The sequence below is a fragment of the Parasteatoda tepidariorum genome, chromosome 4, assembly GCF_982258835.1.
Source record: "Parasteatoda tepidariorum strain Cologne lab strain chromosome 4, Ptep-v5.0, whole genome shotgun sequence".
In the NCBI taxonomy this organism is placed as follows: domain Eukaryota; kingdom Metazoa; phylum Arthropoda; class Arachnida; order Araneae; family Theridiidae; genus Parasteatoda; species Parasteatoda tepidariorum.
Genome location: NC_141758.1, coordinates 107,120,028 through 107,141,815, shown reverse-complemented (window position 1 = coordinate 107,141,815; position 21,788 = coordinate 107,120,028). Strand labels below are relative to the sequence as shown.

The window sequence follows — 21,788 nt, the reverse complement described above, 5'->3', positions numbered from 1 at the left end:
TGAAAACTTCTTCATGTATATGTACAATGAAGAATTAAATATTTTTAAAATTTCTTTAGGTCTAATTTAATTATTTAATTTTATTGAAAGCATTCTCTTATCTATTTCATAAATCATTCATGTATTTTCTGAGTCCGACTTTTTTTATGCGGTCCCTATCAACCGCATAAAAAAAGTTTTTGGTGGTATATGGTACAAACTTGTTTATTACATGTCAGAATTTATAAAATTTTCGAATATTTTTTTGTGCGATTTCTTTTATGCTGTCCCTATCCACCGCACAAAAAAAGGTTTTACTGTATATATATATATATGTATATATATATATATATATATATATATATATATATATATATATATATATATATATATATATATATATATATATATATATATATATATATATATTGCTATAACATTAAATTTTATGAGTTCACAACTGTAATTTAATATTTCGTTTACCAAAAGGGCGAATATATTAAATACTATGTTTGCTTGTATCTCATTGTGCATGAATGTGACCGTTAAGGTAGAAATCATTTAACAAATCTTTTTAACTGTATTTATTATTCACTGTATTATTCTCTTTAACTGTCTTAACGTTATTTGTTAATAAATGTAAAACGCTTAATAAGATTAGACCACCTTTCTAAATAAATTTATCTTAAAATATAGTCCAGAACTACATTATAATAATAATAAAAAAGCAACAATTCTCTTATTTTTAAAGTCATGAATTAAAAGCGGAATAATAGCAGTACAGGAAAATAACTTTTAATTAGGGATACAAAAATATTTATAGCAAACAAAGCAAAATGCATGGACAACAGTGGAAAACTGCAACACCATACTAAAAACAAAATAAAAAACGCAACAAGCTTTGGCTGGGAAGTTTAGTTGTAACATTTCAGCAGGCATCATTATTAAAATTTACTACCTTTTCACTCACATGTGTTCTCAATTTCGATCTGTTGTTTGGTTCGTTACTAACAGCAATTGGGGGTAAGAAATTAGTATTTAACCGAGGAAAAAGCTAAATTTTCTATCAATATCTAATTAACCACCATATAGGAAGGAGAATGTAGTAAACAACTAGACTTCTTTGATTTCGCGAGAAGACAAGTATAGAGAACAAAGAGTACAGAAAGTAACCTTCAGGTTTCAACCTCCAATCAAACCACTTTTGATGTTTATTGCATGCCCCTTCCTCCACTGAAATTATTCAAATTTCAAAAAGGTTTTTGTTTATTCTTCATTTCAATATTTATTTGCAATTAACCATATGTATGCTTTTTTATCTGAACTTTCGATAATAGTCCTTAGCACACATGTATGAGGCAGTCTTAACATAACACAACGCGTATTCAAATTTTTTATAGAATTTCTGCATGTAACTGATTAATAAATCTAGCAACTGTGTTAGAAATGAACTGATTATGGCTTTTAAGATAGAACTAAGATAGTTTATAGCGTAACATTGATATTTTATTTAGCCACAAACCACACATACATTGATATAATAACACTTCATTTTTATTTTCTTTTTTAGAGAAAAGAGGGAAACTGTTAATCAGACTTTTGGGATTAAAGCAATTGCAACTGCAGCAGTTGCTTCAGCTGATGCTTTTGCTTTGTCAGCCATGTCTTTTCCTGGCATGTCATCTGCACTCGGAATTTTATCTTTTCCTGGAATCTTATCCATGGTATCTTTTCCTGGTAGTGTATCCGCGTCTGGCACTTTGGTTAGTTCATCTGCCTTGGGAATTTTATCAGCTCCGGGAATGCTATCCGAACCAGGAACAGCAGGAATTTCCTGAGGGTAAGGGGAGCTTTCCACAACAGCAATTACTACCAAGATAACAAAGAAAACAACCTGGAACATGGTTTTTGAAAGTTATATTTCAACTGGATATACCATTCATGTCTAATTTTTAGCAAAATGAATATAAATTAGGTAATTTTGAAAATGTAGGAAACGGGAATTCAGGAGTGACCGGGGTATTTATGAAGCAAGTCCCTTTTTTGGGGGGAAGGGGCACACTTTTAATTTTAAGTAGGTTTTTTTTTTTTTTATTTATATTTCAAAATATTTTGGGGACATGTTGTTTTAGTCAAATTTAATAATCCTCAAATCAACAACCTCTAAAGCGTAAAATGAAATATATAAATAAGAAATGCACTTTAACTACTAGTGCCTTATTTGGACAGAATCTATATATTTTATTTTATTTTATGACCCATTGGCAAAATGAGTCTTGGTTTGAATTTCATGGTGTTCTCCCTTTTCAACTACAATAATCAAAAATAATAGCAAACAATGCGCATGCGTTGCTATGGCGACCGCTGCTGTTAGATAATTTTTTTAGAATTCTTTTTCTTCACTTTTAATTTTGTCATGCATTACTGATTTTTGAGATATAGAACCAGAGAGATACCATAAATATTTCCTGAGTAGTGAATAAAAGAGAATTTCATCATTTGAACGATATTTTTGTTTTTATTGTTTTAATTAAGAATCAGAAATTCTAACGTACATTTCAAACTGGATCGTTTTCAATGCTAATTCAGGGTGAATATCACAAAGTAATTGACACGGTTCCAAAGGTTAGGGTTGAAACAAGAAAAACACGATGCCAAGGCCTAAACTTCCCGAGCCTGAAAAAGCCAAACAACGTAGACGGGAATATCTTAAGCGTTACACACAAACGGAAAAACGAAAGAATTCATTGCAAATGCAAGCCTAAGGCCCGTCTCTCACAAAAGTACTAAAGTGATTGAGAGAATTGAATCCTACCGAAGAGCAAATGGTGACTCTCCGAACCCCTTTCATGCAAATACGAAGATTGGGTGTTGATCATCAGTTAGGGACAAATGGATCCATTGTCAACGTACCCAATAACTGGCACAAGACTGTAAACTGTCTTCCGCGCAATATAAATGATTCATTCACTATTCGTCTAAAATTGAAAAAAAAACCTAGTTTTCAAATCATATTTCTGATGAACTTATTTTATCTTAATTTGGTGTCCTTTTATTTTACTTTAATTCTTGATACTTCCTTTTGGGAATTCAATAATCAATCCTTAAACTCACAATTGCAAAATAACAGATTAGAAAAGCACATTATGTACTACTGCCATAGTTGGAAGATGACAGGATATTTAAAAAAAATTGGGGTGGGGGGGATTTTTTATATCTTCTTTTGGCCAACCTAGTCTTCCAGAAATTTTTATATTAATTTTCAATGCATACAACTTTGTCATATCACACAGTAAAAAATTAGGCAAAGCACAACCAGTGCTTTAATTTAGTGGTAACCCACAGAAACAACGTCCCTAAGAATACGTGCTAAGTTTCGAAGAAGGCTGTTATAATAACAATGTGGGTTCCATTTTTTATTTCATTTAAATGCCTGTTTATAAAAAATACCTATGCACGATTTCTAATATGCTTACAGTTCTCAAACAACCCATATACCATTTGTAAACTCAATTTAAGAAAAAAGTGATACGCATATCTAGATAATTGTTTCAAATCTATATAATTGTAATTGTTCCAGATCAAATTACGGTAAGGTGCCCGTACTTTTTGTGCATTATCCGTAAAAGTTATACCGCAATTTTTACTTTAATAATGATGCATCGTTTTTATCTTTAATTAGAGTGATTTAGTGATATTACGGTAATTATTTCGTTACCGTAAAAATTACGTTACTGTAAAAATTACGGTATATGAGATTTTTTGTCCCATTATATGTTCCCGTCAAAATAGATTTTACATTAAAAAGCACCTGACCTTCAGTATCGGTAATTTTTACCGTAATTTTATTCAGAATTTTTTACAGTTTGTACAATCAGGGTCAAAAGAATGATGTAAAAGTGTTATCAATTTATCTGTGGGTGGGAAAAATATTGTTTTGGTTAATTTAATTCACCACTAATTATTTCACTGATTAAATAGATTGAACCACCACTGATTAATTCAGCTGTGTGCACTTCGAGAACTAATGCTGGCGCAAGTTAAGTCATATTATAAGTGGAAACAAGAAAAAATTGTTGTACAGATGTTAAGAACTGTACTTTGCATAAATCAGTTGTTCTTTAGCAATCGTCAAGCAGCGTAATTGATAGCTTTGCAATGTGTTCAGACAGAAATAACGATAAGCGTTGTAAAAATTATTTTTCTAAAAAAAATTACATTGCACATGTATTTCTATATTTATTTATTTTGAAACTGGAATATTTGTTTAAATTTGTGGGGTGGGGAAACATCCTGACAGCTATTAGGGTGGAGAGCACCCAGTAGGTATATTAAGTTTTTATCTAAACTAATGTTCTGCGCCCCCTGCTTCCTAACGCTCGCCAACCCCCGAAAATTGCTACGCAATCTTACATGGTTTGCTTCGCAAACCAAGCTCGCTTCACTCGCTACTAACTTAGGTACATTGCAAATGCACAAAATTCTAAGAATTCAAAACAATCATTCAAATCCATATAACAACTTTAAAAAAAAAGAAATTACATCATTTTAGTAAATACTAAGTCATTAAAATAAATTTGAATTCAAATCAATCACATGTAATTTGTTAAACCTATAGGAAATGTGCTATAGTATAAAATCTTAAGATAAAATTTCTAAAACTGATATCTCTTTAAAAAGGTTAAAATTTTGGCTATAATTAAGTCTATTAAAAATTGAAATAAGTGAACTCTAATGGAAAAACCTGCATAAACAAATAAATTCTAGTAAAACAAATAAATTCGTGATATAAATCAAAAATCGTCAAATACACTCATAATATATAAATTCGTGAAAAAAAGCGCTTTCGACAAAATACTAAAATAGAGATCTGTCGACAAAGACTACTCTCATCTACCTAGCTTATGCTCTCTCTCTGATTATTTCAGTTTCCGTTTTTAAAAGCGCTATATGTTGAGCCATCCCAGCTAGATTTGACATGTAACATTTTTTGCGGCAATCATTGGTCGATTTTCTAGCGTTGCCATTCAGGGAGTTGTAATGAGGGCTTTTTTTGTCACCGTGTAAGAGAAATATATATTCTATATATGACTAACGTATGGAGTGGTTTTAACATTTTTTACTTCAACTAAGTGCTTGACTTAAGATATTTTTTGTTTTTTTAAATTTCTTCATTTTATAATCGTATTAAAATGCCCAATTACTCATTGATTAAGTGAAAAACTTTTTCTATGAGCAATCTAGGTATTACATTCAGCAATGTTTAAATAGGCCACAAATGTGGTAGTGGCTTTGATAAATGACTAGACTGAAATTTTTTTTAAAATTGATAAATCCTCAACCTGAAAAATGGCATTTACACTATGTTGGGAACTAAATATGCCTTTCTTTCCCAAGAATACTCATAACTTATTTGCATAATACATTAACATAATTTATTTACATATACTCATTTACATAATTGAAAAATTCAGTTGAATAATATACCATATCACACATAGAAAACAAACAAATATCTGGGTTTAAAAAGATGTTATGTAGACTTTCAAAATAGAGAACTATTTTTTTTCTTCCTAATTTTGTTCTATACTACGAGCATGCATTGAAAAATTGGAATATAATTGGAAGCAAAACGTGCAACACAACTTTAATATATGTCTTAAAGAAGTTAAAACCCGCATGCAACCCCATGCTACTACAATTCGTTAGAGCAATAGTTAACTCAATTATCCATGCAATTTTCACAACTTGCAGTCGGCACTGTATCACACATTAAGTTCTCATTCGATTAAATTAAAAGATTTCGAAAATTTACGTCAGCTTATTCCAGCAGGGTTACAAGAAAAATGAGCATGCGCTCTTCTAGCGCGCATGCGTCAGTTCTGATGAAATACTCATGCTCCCATGAAAAAAAAATCAAACTTACATAAGTGAAAATAAGAGATTTTTCAAAAATCCGTAAGTAAAAAACAGCTAACTTAGTGGAATATCATTTTAAGTTAGCATCAGTTTTTTCTTTGTTAAATTATATCTATGTTTTTGAAAGTCTAAAACTTTCATAAGATACCAAAGTGCAAATGCACTATTTTAAATTTCAACTACTGTTGCATACACCATTATTTAAATATTAATTTTTTTCCATCTGTACCCTTCCCTACTTCATGCATCATGCATAATTCACATTACTTAAATAATTGGCAGCCACGTCAGATATAAGAACTGTACTAAAGATGAAAATGACGCTGGAAAATAAATAAATCTGAAAAATTTAGATATGTTAGCCATCTTTTATTTCATTTTCTTCACATTTCAAACACAATAAAATAATCATCCTCTTAAGAAAATCAAAACAAGGGATGTTTGTAAAATTGATAGAGTTTATAACAACCTGCAAATCTAAGATGTTTATAATGCAACTTTTTTTTTACTTGACAATTAATTTGGAAAATCTTTTTTCTTTAAAAAATAACAGAATAAATTTTCAATAGATTTTTAACGCAGACTATTAATTAAATATATTTTCGTTCTTTTTTCTATTATTTTGTATTAGTACAAGTCAAGTTGAGTGAAAAATATTATATTTAGCACATTAATAATTTCTGGTTATGAAATACAGCATGAAACACCGGTGTCTTTTTCTGCGTTAAAGATGAAATCTTTCTAACACGGCTCACTTCCAAACCATAATTTTTCAAATTTGCAAATAGATTTAACATATTCCTCATTAAAATTTTTAAGATTATTATAATTTTTGTTCACATCGCCTTCTGCTGGTGAAGCAGAAATTCGTAATACAAAGTAAATCATAAAATATTTTGCACAGAATTATGAAACTAGTTTTAAAAAATGTAAATAAATAAAAATAAATAAATAATAAAACTTTCAATACAATTTTTAGTATTTTATTATGTGAATATTGAAACTTTTTTTTTTCAAATTGAGGGTTAGACAGATTTTTACGTCATGTTCAACTATGAAATTTAAAATGACAAAATAGTTATAATGAAGTATAGATATAAAATTACATCTCGGTTTAAAAAATTATAATGAAGAAACTATTTGACCGTTTAGATTCAAATTTTGTATTTTGCCTTTTAAAATGTCAAATTTTGTATACATTGCACTTTAATAATTTTTGACCATTATTAAATAAAATAAGAAAAATTCTAAATAATCATTAAGAATTATTTTGCATCTTTAGACGAATGAATTTTGTAAATAGGTGCAAAAAAAATTTTTTTTTCGTAAAATCTTCTTGAGATATAGGGAAATAAATATTAAGGTATATAAAATTTCGACCGTTATTCTGTCTAAACTATTTGGACTACCATCTATTTACTGCTTAGAGAGTAAAAGCGAAATCTGGTGAAAGGTATGTTTATTCAGAGAAAAAATATTTTTAGTCTGATTTCATAACTTAACTACTAGTGAGCACTTATTAATTATCATAATTACGTTAATTGAGATTATTAAAATCATTTTCTAGTAAGTGATTCTTGATCATTCTAATAGTTATTCAGGGTAAAACCTTATTTTTTTATCTATCTGAAATCTTCATACTTTTCAATTATTTAAATATTCTCTCAATATAAAACATTATTCAAAGTTAATTATTTAAAAATAGTGTAACGCCAGATTAGTTCTAAATGTTATAAATATTTCTAAGAATCACAGAAAACATTCGAAAAATTTTAAGGTAAATAAATCTTAATGTTATAAGCATAAAATAATTATGTAAATGAATTATTAATTTTTTCTTAATTTATAATGAAAGTAAATATTAATATACGGTTTAGTAACTGAAATTTAATGATTCATTCGTTGGATAATTAATAAGCTGCGACTAGTCATTCAACGATTTTTTAATAAATTATTAGCTTTGGTAATTCAATATATTGTATAGATAATTAATTTAAGAAGCGTTTTAACATGTATATTGTTTCATGCACTTAATGTATGCCGTTGTTTCATATGCATTCATATGCAATTTAATTTGCAACCCTTACATAAAAATGTCTTAAAACATAAAAGTGACTATTAGAAATTATTTAACTTAAGCTAAAATGTAACATATTAAAACTTATTCATTAAGATTAAGATAAATATTGTCTTACCATAGCTTTCATAATTTTGCAGAATATTTTTGATAATTACGAATGTTTAAATTGCGCGCAACTGAAAAAAAGCTTTTGTTTTTATAAAACCCGAAAAAACCGTAAACCGTGATTAGAGTAATAAAAAAACGGCCACTTACGCATGTGAATATAATTTGCGCATTTCAATGAACTAATAAAGTCTGCATAAAAAAAAGGAAATTGCTGTATTATCTATTGTTCCGATCTTGTTTTCTACCTCATCAAACTGTTGACAAAATGTTTTGAGCGTGACCTTTTTCCTAGTTTAAGTGGCTACAAAAAGTATGCATAAAAAGAAGACAGAACTTGATTGCTGATGCCTGTGCACATAAAAACGAAAATGAATCAGCCTTTTATACTATAGTATTCTGGGTAACTAAGTCTTAAAGGTGAAAATTGCATTAGTTTATTTCTAACTGTCTGCTTGAAATAATTATAGGTTCTCCATACACTGTAAAAAAACTCAGTATATCTTTATCCAGTATTTGGGGCAAAGTTTCTCATTATTCTAAAGTTTAGTTAAATGAAAGATCGTTTTATTTCAGTTACACCATAAATTTTAAAGTATGATCGAGAAATACTTCCACGGTGCAACTTAGTGCACCAAAATTTGGTAAAAGACACAAAACTTTGGCGGCAACTGTAAACTGAACGATATTTGTTTACGACGCCATGATTTCTTTACAACTTGGTCTCGGTGTATCGGCACGACTCATGCATGTTGTTTCAAGTACCAACTTACTTAGTTAGATAAATGTTTTATTTGCATTAATTATAAAGTTCATTTCTTTTATGTTGCCTTTTTAAATTTGGTTGGAAGTAGAAAATAGTTAGAGGTATGTCATAAAACAGCCTACTTCTGGTTAATAGTTTTGTTAGGGTAAATAGCAACTGTGCCTACATTTAGGCGCTTTGAGAATACCTAAGAATGGTGGAACCTTCCTCTGCGTTTATAAAGGAAAAAAGAAAGAATGAAAAAAGGTGTTTTACTTCTTTAATACACCTACTTTTAGTGCAACCTTCCACCAATATTTGGAGCTAGTGAACATACCAAAATATGCTAAAATTAAGCTCCATTTTGAGTAGCCAGCTAATGAATACCAATTATTGGTGCAACGTGGATCGGAATTTTTAACAGTGTACATTGAGTTTTCAAAGAATACCTTTTTAGAAAACTTTTAAAAACGAAGAAAATTTGCTAAAGCTACGCAGATCTTAATACACTATTGATGATGTCAGAGAATGAAAACATTTGCTGTCCCATGATTTCATTTTAATCACTGAAATAAAATTTCAAATTAAATTTTTAACCAATCAACCTTTTAAGTAAATGCAGATGCATAGAAATTGGTATTTTTAAAAAATGTCTGTGTAAAACCGTTTTTAATATGTCAGATAAAACTACGTCCAAGTCTTCTTTGCATCTTATTCAACTGCAATTAATAAACCAATAGTTAAATAAATTATTTTAACTTATCTAAATGTGAAAATTGTATTATATGTAATACATACTACAGCTTATCTAATACACAGTTTTAAAAATACTTTTTGGTAAAAATTAAACGATTTAATATTGTACGAGGATTTTTCTCACTATGGTACAATGATTAAATTATTACCTTTAAATTGACCAACATATGTCCCTTTTTACAATAAAAGGAAAAGCATGACCAAAACTGCCAAAGAATGGTAAAATTTACCGTGTTTCTGGCTCTATCAGAGCACCAAAAAGCTCTGCAATTTTCACAAAAATGTTTTTTAATGATTTTCGCGAAATTAATAATAAAATATGGTTTTAAAATACGTGCTAAAGTTTGGTAAATGTGGTAATTTTATCATAATGCTTTAGAGCATGACATAAAAACCATGTATGCATTTATTACTATTAAATTTACTCTTTAATTTTGTATTTTTTACTAAATGTTTAGTAATAATAACTATCATATTGAGAGAGAGAATATCTGTTAAACTGTTAACATAGAAAAGTCAAAAGTACGAAATGAATGGTTTATATCATATATTTCGGTTTCATTAACCAGAATTGTATTTTTTTACCAGAAATGTTATAACCAATCAGTTTTGGTAATTTAAGCAAATCATAAGGCAGCCATTTTAAAAATTGCCGTGGCTGTATTTTATGAAAATAAATCTTTAACGTGGTAAGTGTGTTTCATTATTTTCTGCTCCGTTACTAGCATAATTGTTTTAAATTTAATGTCTCAATGTTCATTTGATTTTTTTAAGTGTAAGACCAAATTATATTATTTTATAAACATTTCTGTTTTTCAATAAAGCCTGTTGAGTTGCACTTTTATCTCCTCTTCCACTCTTTTTCCACTATTGGCTGTTAATTGTAAACACAGATTATTGAAAAATAAAAATTAGCTTTATTGATATTTGTTTTGAAATTGTAATACTGCTAAATTTTATGATTACCCCCTTTACAGTCGTGGAGGCTCACGGGATAGAGCGTTCTCCTTCCAATGGGGGAAAACTGGACTTGCGATGACTGGTTGATTCGAATTCTGCACATGACTGGCACCGACCACAGTCCTGACGTAAATTATCCTCAGTGGTAGACGGATCATGAGTTAGAGTCTCATACAGTCTCTTAATAAGAAAATACTTGCTCCACTTTCATCTGAGTTAAAATGAATAAAATAAGCTAATAACCTATCATAAATAGCTTTAACATGAATGTTTTAAAATAAAATACGTTTTTTGTTTCACCTTAAAATTCGTGTTGAAATCCAGCAATATTTTCCTATTTCTAATCAGTATTCTCCCTAAGCATTTAGTAGTCTCTTGTGCTTTTACTACTAGTACTGCAATGTGTACAACTTGTGATTTGAAATGTTTATTCGGTATTATTGTTTTTTTTTTAATTTTTAATTTTCAAATTTTTTGCACAGAAAGAATCATTTGTTTTGTTTTTTTCTTATGAAAGATGAGTCTCAAAACAATTTCGAGATTTTTATTAAAAGAACAGGATTTTTTATCGTTAAGCGTAAAAGCGTAAAAAAACTTAATCAACCAATTTTGTCAAAAAAATCCTATTCGTGTAACATAGAGTGACCTTTATTCGAGATGTTTAGCTTCATTGTTTCAAAACGTAATAATGGTTTATGTATTTCTCGGTATTATTGTTAATAACACACATGAAAAGACTTATATACTTTAAACAACATTTATTAACATGAGATGAGCAGCTTTAAAATGACATCAAATACTTTGCTTTTTTACTAGGCAGGTTACAATAATAATGGTGATTGTAAAATTTTACGATCTCTATCATAGATTTCAATAGAAGCCGTGATGGCTCAGGGGATAGAGCTTCTCTTTCCAATTAAGTGAATCGGGTTCGAATCCCAGAGATGGCTGGTTGATACGAATTTCACAACCGGCCACAGTGTTGACGTAAAATATCCTCATAATATCAGATAACCTCGGATTATAAGTCGGAGTTCCCTTGGACCGTTGGAAGTTCTCGTGGTTTACTTCTCCATGTAAAGCAAATGCGCGTTAGTTCCATCAAAAAGTCCTCCACGAAGGCAAATTTCACCCGATACTTGATCCAGGAGATCTTTTGTCTCTGAATTGGGTTCACAATTACAATGTTATGGAGTTGAACATCTGTAGTCGTAAGCCCAAAAATTGGATTGGCTCTGTTCAACAAGGGTTATGAAAGTAAAAATAGATTTGAATAGAACTCTATTTATGTTTCAAAAATATTAATTTCCAGTCAGTATAGCCCAAAATTAAAATCAGCTTCATCTTAAACAGTGTTTGATAAAGCTGATTATAAGGAGCTGATGCTGTACTAAAGAAAAAAAATCATCAGTCGTAAGAAAATGCTACACCGTTGAACAGGAAATAAAAGCTTTGGTAATATGATTTGATTTCCAAATGGTTTGGTAAATCGAAACATATGAATATGAAAGCTGAACAGGAAATTACTTTATGTAACTGCTTTTTTTTGTCGCATGGTTAGGTGAAATAAAACTTATGAATATGAATTTTATGAATTACTTATGAGTGTTCTTATAAATGTAAGAGGTTTTAGTCCTGTTCCGACTGAAGTCCTTGAATAGAAAGAAGCTCCAACTAGACCAGCACCTTACTTATGAATAGTTTAAAAAACATCCAACATGTTATTTATTCCACTAAATGAGGCACACTCCTTAGTTGTGCTATGTTTATGTTAAACGGGTCTTTCTATTTTGCTAAATAGGATGTTGGTTTCAAACATGTTAATTTTTTATTAAATGTAGAATATTTGTTATTTTAAGATCGAAAAAAATTTTTTTAATCAATGCAGTTAGTGCATTAACATTCTTTTTTTGAAAAAAAAAACATAAAGGTTGGAAATCACCATAACTTTTGAACCCAACTAATAATAACACAGGTAATTATTTTGCAGAAATATTGCACCGAATTTCAAAAATAAAGTATTGTATTCCACAAAAGTGTTTTGACATAAACGCTTTGAAACATACGTTTTTACATAAGCACATTAACATAAACAATTTAATAATCAATTTAGCACATTATATTGCACGAAACACATTTATTTTCAATTTTATTCACTTCTTTCCCATTCCCATCCCCATCATTCCCCTAATCGCATCGGCTATACTAGCCCCCACGTTCGCAGCAGCCCCGAATCCCATAGTAAGACCAACATTCGCTCCACCTTGCGCAGCGGCTGCTGCATTAGCAGCTCCATTAGCTCCAGCATCTGCCATTCCCATTTGTGGAGCTGCTTCAACAACAAAAATCACTGCCATGCACACAACTAGAATGATAATCTGGAAATATTAAAAAAAAACTAATTAATAATTAAAAAATAATTAATAATTAAAAATAATTAATAATTAAAAAATAATTAATAATTAAAAAATAATTAATAATTAAAAAATAATTAATTATTATTATTATTATTAACAATAAATAAATAATTAATAATAATAATAAGTCAAAATTTTTGATGGTCCCATCAAAAAATTTTGATGGTTTATGTTGGTTTCACTGCTACTCATGATTGCTCAACATCGTTTGATGGTCACCATCATTCAACATTTTCAATTACGTGTTCATGGGTTTTGGTATGCCAGCAAACTTCCATCATTCCTTGATGGAAAATGCTACTTTAAAACTATGATGGTTAACCATCAAGGGAAGTTTGATTCTGATGGACCAACTTTCCATAATGATCCGTGATGGTTCCATTTATACGTTTCAATGGAAATTCTTGTTGGTTCTCAGGAATATGCTATCAAAAGCAGTTTTTTTTTATGTTGGATCATCATACATCATCATACATTCAGTTCGAATTCCTACATTGGGGTGATGGTGGTTCACGATCGTTCCAACATTTGTTTTCTAAGAAACTATGAAGAAAATTTTTGATGGTTCAACATGAACAAACCATCAAAACAAGTAGCTATTCTTATGGTGGACCATCATAAATTAGTCCGAATTTCTACTTTGGGGTGACGGCTACTTATGTTAACTAACATCAAAAAATATAAGAGTTCATGGTGGAATTATTGATGGTTACCATCAAGATTATGTTGGTCCATCATTGGAAAACCATCAAGATTATGTTGGGCCATCATTGGAAAACCATCAAGATTATGTTGATCCATCATTGGAAAACCATCAAGATTATGTTGGGCCACCATTGGAAAACCATCAAGATTATCTTGGGCCATCATTGGAAAACCATCAAGATTATCTTGGGCCATCATTGGAAAACCATCAAGATTATGTTGGTCAATCAATGAAAAACCATAAAAAATTTTGACTTAGGTTATAACACATCTTGCAATAGTATAAATAAAACTAAAGTACAGGGACGCAATATAAATCTTTTTTTTTCACTCTGAGAATTTTTCCACGTGCTTACCGGTAATATTATTCAAATTGGCTGATACCCCAATATCGTTTCCTTCTGAACCATATTATTGTATTTCTTAAAATTTTCCATGATATTATTCAAATTCATTGCATTTTTATTACCGTGTTAATTTGAATTATATTATCATACTTCTCAAACTTAGCCATGTAATTCAAATTTGCCGCAATTTAAAAATCGTGATAAATTTAATCTATCATAATTTTCAAACGTAACTATACTAATCTGCATTCTTTATCCCATCTCAATGTAGTGTTTTATAACCGTCGTTGAACAGTCTACCCAATTTTCAGGTTTACGACTACTAATGCTCAACTCCATAGCCTTGTAATTTCGAACCCAATCCAGGAGACAAGGTAACTCCTGGATCAAGTATTGGGAGAAATTCGCCCTCTTTTCAGGACTTTGATGGTACTAACACGCATTTGCGTTACATGGAGAAAAAGACCACGAGAACTTCCCACGATTAACCTGACGGCAAAGGGACTCTAACCCATGATTCGTCTACCACTGAGGATATTTTACGTCTGCACTGTGGTTGTTGCAAGCCGGGTGTGGATTCGTATAGACCAGCCATCTGTAGGATACGAGCCCGGTTCACCTCATTGGAAGGCAAACGCTCTATCCCCTGAGCCATCATGACTCTTCAATATAGTGTTGATTTGAACATCGTACTTGTCAAACTTGATTGCACAATATTGCAGTTCAACCATTCTTCAGTTTAACGCCTAATTAAGATTGCTGCAAAATGGAATCTTATTATTGCTTCAGTTACTGATATTATGGTTCAAAGCTTAAGTGATTTTTCTGAGAATGTGGGATCCAAATCAATCCAGCCACCCAAATTCCTAAACATATTTCAAATACTTATGTTTATAAATCAGTTATGGTTGTCAACAATACTGTAAACAGGAAAAAAAAGTTTTCTGAAAATATCTTTCTTTGTAATAAGGATATCAGGAAGACACATTTAAAATCAGGGCTGATTAAATTTCATGATTGATTTGAATTCGAATCCCAGTTCACAAATTGAATACCGTAAAACAGCCTCAGTGGTAGACAGGTCATGGGTCAGCGTTCCTTTACCATAGAGTAGAGCTAACTATAAGACTTTGGAGATTTTCCTTCCCATCATCATCATATCTGGCTTGACAGCCCAGGGTGGGCCAGTGCCTTCCTTTGAATTCGAATCCACTTCTCTCTACTTTTGACACTTGTTCGCCAGTTTTTCTCCTTTAGAGTAAGGAAATCAGTCTCAACTAAATCCAACCATCTCAGCCTGGGCCTACCTCTTTTCCTGTTCGTTAGGGGTTTGTGTAACAGGATTTTCCTTCCCATGTTACGAAAATGTGGGTTAATCCTCTCAAAAAATCCACCGTGAAGGCTGATTTGTCCCAATGCTTAATTCAGGAGTTCCTCTGTCTTCTGAGCTTAGTTTGAAATTTAAAGACTACGGAGTTGAGAACTTTGATGCAATAAACTCAAAAATCGATCGGTTTTCCAATGCTGGCTATGATATAAAAAATAATATATAAAAAATAAAAACACATATTCAAAATAGTTATAGCGTGTTCAGCTATGGTGGGAAAAGGTTTTTTTCAATTTAATGTTGCAACAATGCATTAGTATTTCTATCGTTAAATTAGCATTCATATATAACAACTTTACCAGAAAAGCGTGTTTTTTCATTTTGCAAGGGCAAAGTTGAGAAAGGGAGATTTTGACTTTCAAAACTGGCCAAATTGCATAAATCGTTTCTCGCAAATAAAAAATAGCATCTCCTCTGTTTCAAATTTGAACTTATCTTTTTATTGCAGATTTCATTCATCCATGGTTCATATGACACAAATTTCATTGATATTCATAACCGTCTATCAGAACAGATTCTATATGGGTCTAAGCCCCCACATAATTTGTTACAACCGCCTAGAACAATACAATGTGGATCTTTCAGTATATTCACTGCACATGCAAATGCAACCAAAAAGTACATTGCATTAAAATGCATTTCAAGCGAAAAATGTATGTGAAAATAATTTTGATTGCTATTTAAGCTACTTAAAACAAGTAATATACGAACAAAAAGTCAATTCCTACTTACGTCAACAAAGAAAATTTTTATTTTAGTTACTTTTAGTTAAATAATTATAATTTCTTCCCTCATACATAAAACTAAAATTAATTGATTAAATTTAATGAATGAATTAATATTTGAAAGAACAGTATTAACATCAAGTGCCATCCAAGTGTAATTGAACTCTCTCTCTCTCTCTCTCTCTCTATATATATATATATATATATATATATATATATATATATATATATATATATATATATAGAGAGAGAGAGAGAGAGTCTCGGTGCTGCCATCTAGTGTGGCAGAAACTAGACGTCCATATTAACATGACCAACGGTATCTCACCCACTGTGGTGGTCCTGAAAGAGTGGATATCACCTCTGGAGAACGCACTAGGTCTGCTCATCGGCAAGACCGATTGTACAGCTCATTGGAAATAAAGTAAAAAATAAAAAAATATATATATATATATATATATATATATATATATATATATATATATATATATATATATATATATATATATATATATATATATATATATATATATATATATATATATATATATATATATATATATATATATACAGTCAAACCCCGCTATAGTGAACATGGCTTATAGTGAACTCCCGGATATAGTGAACTGAAAAAGATATATTGGATATTGTGAACTTTTTTCTGTCTTCGACCTTCACTTTTTTAAAATTAATTTTGATATGTCTTCTTCAAAATAAATACTTATACTGATTTTTAAAACCATCTATAGAGTGGAATGTAGCGATAAGTATTTTTTCTTGTTTGCTTCTTTTATCACAATTTTTCATCCCTAAACAAAAGCCTACCCAGGCAGATGAATGGGCAAATTTTCCTTGTATCAACTAAAGATAGCTAATTTATTTTTGTTCACAAGACGAGAGAGCAATAAAAAATAAAAACAAGTTAACACATTTTTGTTACTACGTATTATCTTTCAGTCATTTTTGCATTTCATTTTATTGGTCATTTATTTAAATAATGTGTAATAAAAAGAAGGAGTTCTGAACCATGAGTTAAAATTGTTTGCGGAACGGATGTACTGAACTCCCGGTTAAAGTGAACCAAAATTTCGGTCCCTTGAAGATTCACTATAGCGGGGTTTGACTGTATATTTACACACACATATATATATATATATATATATATATATATATATATATATATATATATATATATATATATATATATATATATATATATATATATATATATATATACAGTACCGCTCAAAAGTATCAGTACACCTAAAAACTTATAAAAAAATGGCAAAATTCAAAGTGTCATAACTTCTTTAAAAATGATCAAAAATGCTTCTGCTTTAGCTCATTTTGAAGCTTAAAATCTCTACTTTTATGTAATTAAATTGTTTTTAATTAATATATTTTGCAACTATGTACAATTACACTCTAAACAATAATAGAAAATTGTTTTAATTTTATGTGAAGTTTGACGCGATGTGCGGGCACAAAAGGGTTAGATATTGTTAATTTTTATTAAACCATTGAAAAATTTGGACTTTTAGCTTTCATTTAAAAGAAAAAATTCCAAAAAAACATGTTTTTTGACGAAGTTATTGTGAAATAAAAAAAAAGTTTTTTTTCTTCAGAATTTAATGATTTTTCAGCAATTATAATGAATTTTAGTGTAATTATAATATGATATGAAATTTTTTTAATTGGGTATACTATAGCCTACGTCACAGGTTGTGTTATTCCTACTAAATTTAACCCATTAACGGCATTTTTTGCGAGCCTAACTTCAAGCCACAAATAAACAAACGAAGTGTTTGATCGTTTAAATAGCTGCTCGCCAGATTTTATTGCATTATAAAGAAAAGTAATTGATTTTCGATTTTTGATTAATAATTGATTTATGTGGATAGTGGCATAGAATTTAGCATTACGTCATGGTAAATGTTATTCCTACTAAGTGGAATTAGTTGTGTTTTTTTTATATTTTACGCAATTAAAATAAATTAAAATTTAATATTTCTCGATAATATTATTTCATAATTTATTATAACAATTTTAACTTTCTTTTTTGGAAAATATAATAATGAAATAAAAATCAACGTTTATAATTTAATATTTTGAAATTTATTTTCTCGTATTTTTCTCAGAAACCTTTTTTTTTGACAATAACTTCGTCAAAACATATGTTTTTTTGGAATTTTTCTTTAAATGAAAGCTAAAAGTTCAAATTTTTCAATGGTATAATAAAAATTAACAATATCTAACCCCTTTGTGCCCGTACATCGCGTCAAACTTCACAAAAAATTAATACAATTTTCTATGATTATTTAGAGTGTGATTGTACATAGTTGCAAAATATATTAATTAAAAACAATTTAATTACATAAAAGTAGAGATTTTAAGCTTCAAAATGAGCTAAAGCAGAAGCATTTTTGATCATTTTTAGGTGTACTGATACTTTTGAGCGGTACTGTGTATATATATATATATATATATATATATATATATATATATATATATATATATATATATATATATATATATAAGTTCAAAATGAAGAATAAAACAAAGAAAAATAATAGACATATGAAAAAAAGGGGGAAAAATAAGAAAAAATAGCAAACAACAGTTTAAAAAGGAAAAGAAAAAAAAGAGAAAGAAAAGGATGAAATTTTATTTAAAAAAACCGGAAGAAAAAAAATATATAATCTTTTCTTCAACCCACACGATTAGATCCGCAAAACAGAGTTCTTTCTGATATTGTATCAATAAATATATATATATATATATATATATATATATATATATATATATATATATATATATATATATATATATATATATATATATATATATATATATATATATATATATATATATATATATATATATATATATATATATATATATATATATATATATATATATATATATATATATATATATATATATATATATATATATATATATATATATATATATATATATATATATATATATATATATATATATATATATATATATATATGGGAGAGTGTGAAAACGTGTCGGGCTTGTAATTGTTGAGTGAAAAAAACACTTTGAAATATGAAACTAAGAAAACAGTTCATATAAATCTTATTTGATATTGAATTGAAACAATATAAATGTTTCATTCAAAATGTAAATGAATATAAGTTTCCAATTATAATATTAATTTTGTTAATAAGAATAAACCATTTGATAAGTGTTTGAGGCTGATTAGAAATTCTTATTTCTTGCCTCATTTTTAATTTAAAGACAATTTACAACTATTTTTTTCAACTATCAGTTGCGTGAGGTTTCTTTACTAATTTGTCTTGAAGTTTCGCCATGAATTTGCCACTACTATAAATTTTCTTTTAAAACTGCTTTGTAAATTAAAAAATAAATATCTTTTCTGATTTGCATTCGTTGATCAGCTTCAGAAATATGCAGGACATTTAAGAATGCATTTTCCTAAATTCACCCGTTTATCAAACCCGGATGTTTCATTTAAATTTTAACCTTTCTAAAAACAAACCATTTATTTATTAGATTTCAAAAGGCTTAAAATCAAATGATGTTCATAATTCATGAAAGCAAAAGATTGGAATACTGTGAATTAAGAAATCAAATAATCTAATTCTTATTTTCTTCTGCTTATGTATTTATTTTCTCATAATAATTCTCAAAAAATAAATCGTGCATGTTTCTAACTGTAAGAATAATTTAGAGAGAGAAAAAGTAAAATGTTTAAAGCATATTTCTCTTTCTTTTAATATGTAAGAGAATTAAGAATTTACTCAAATAAACTCCTGAGTAATTAAACTCAAAAGTAGTTAAATTAAAATAAGAGCGCAAATATTTGCATGTATTTGTATGCTATCAACGTAATGAACTTATGTGTTCAAAAATGTTAATGTTACTTATTTAAGTTTTTATATTCTAATAGTGTTGGGTTGAGCAATTTCAGATTTTTCAAATTGATATTCTTAGTTTGTTAGCATATCTTCGATATCTTAAATATTAATTCTTTGATTGGATTTAGTGATTTTTAAGTTATAAAAATATTTCTCTAAAATTTCACGCAAACAGCTGAATTTATATATTAAAATGAATCAACTGAAGAAATTGAACTTAATAATCATAGAATTAACATACGAATTCATTATCCGTTGTTTCAAAGTTATTTCTAATAGAAGTATTTCTTTTTATTTTAAAGAAATGCTTGATATTTCATTAACACATTCTTTTTTTTTAAAAAATATGCGTGCTTGAAATCAGCATTTATGAATTATAAAAGTAATTATTTTTTAAAAAGAAACTTACAGACATCTTTCAACAAAATGAATGTGAAATTAAAATTTTGATGAACTTAATAATATTAAAATAAATTTCTAAACAAGGATAAAAAAGTAAAAAGAAAATTTTTTCTTAAACTTTCGTAAGAATTTTGTGTTAAAGTCAAAGCGATTTTTGTGAAAGTATTTTTATTGAAATCTTGCAAAATATTTTTACAGAAAACATTCATAAAAATGAATTTAAAAAAAAAACCGCCTTGGAATAATTTTTTGAAAAAAGACTATTTCTTTAATAAAATTTTCTGCAAATTTTAACTGAAAGTTGAAATTTATTTGTATGAAAATAAAATTTATGAATTTTATTCAAAAGTTCATCAGAAATGTTTAATCGAAACTAATCTATAAAAGCAAATTTAATAAATTCCATCACTCTTTATCTAAAAAATGATTTTGTTTGAAAATACTTTTTAAATTATTCTATTCTAAAGTTTGACGGAATTTTTTTGTTCTCGAAATGAACGAAAGAAAATTTATATATTTCATAAACTTGAAATAAACTTAAAAATAATGAAAACATTTTTGCATGAATTTTTATCAAAAAACAAAATACTTCTTAAATATTCAACTTAAAATATATACAAAAAATTTTCATAAAAACAAATCTCGAGAAGCAAATCTTAAAACTTCATGAATTTCAAATATTTTTTTTAAAAAAAAAAAGGATTCTGTGTATGTTATACCAAAAAGAAAATATTTTTAACAATTCAACTCAAACTTTCTACAGAAATCTTTTATCAAAATATATCTAAAAAAAGGAAATTTAAAGTACTTCATGAGCTGGAAATAAACTTACCAATGCTTTCTCCATTGTTATATTGTTTTACATATATCTAAAAAAATATTTCTTTTTATATACCGAAAATGTTATTTTTAAAAGCGGCTTGTTTGTACATTAATTTTAAACCGAATGATTTAATATCAATTAAAATAAGTCGTTGTAAACCATCCGGATTAAAATAATTCTGATGCGCAAACTACGTTTATAGTAATTATCTATTGTTCCATTGTTTTTTTTTTACTTCGCTAAAAAATAGGCGTCCCTTTACACAGATGTGGTTGAGAAAAAACAAAGAAAAATTAATCGAATTAAAACGAAGAAACGTTTCCTTCATATTAAACCAGACACAATAAACAATATTTTGACATCCCCGTGCAGTTTTGAGATTCGCGCATCAAGGTTATATTCAGATTTCTTTATTATTATAAAACTATAATTGCTGTTTTGTCATGAATCGTTTCGTTTATGTAAGAGTTTATGAAACGAATTTATATTAAATAATGAAGAAAAGTTTGAATATTCCTCTTTTTGCA

General features: G+C 28.4%; 2 protein-coding genes across 2 annotated transcripts; both read right to left on the bottom strand.

Moving 5' to 3' along the window:
* Positions 1 to 1,463: 1,463 nt before the first annotated feature.
* LOC107449301 (uncharacterized) lies at positions 1,464 to 8,223 on the bottom strand. Its single transcript, XM_016064798.5, has 2 exons — positions 8,094 to 8,223; positions 1,464 to 1,873 (listed from the first exon to the last, which is right to left on the bottom strand). The coding sequence occupies exons 1-2, from the start codon at positions 8,103 to 8,105 to the stop codon at positions 1,571 to 1,573; spliced, it is 315 nt and encodes a 104-aa protein (XP_015920284.3). The 5' UTR covers positions 8,106 to 8,223; the 3' UTR covers positions 1,464 to 1,570.
* A 3,682-nt stretch (positions 8,224 to 11,905) lies between these two features.
* LOC110281983 (uncharacterized) lies at positions 11,906 to 21,472 on the bottom strand. The gene is made up of 2 exons (XM_021144396.4): positions 21,271 to 21,472; positions 11,906 to 12,922 (listed from the first exon to the last, which is right to left on the bottom strand). Exons 1-2 carry the CDS (start codon positions 21,283 to 21,285, stop codon positions 12,698 to 12,700), a joined length of 240 nt encoding a protein of 79 aa, XP_021000055.2. The 5' UTR covers positions 21,286 to 21,472; the 3' UTR covers positions 11,906 to 12,697.
* Between the last annotated feature and the right edge of the window lie 316 nt (positions 21,473 to 21,788).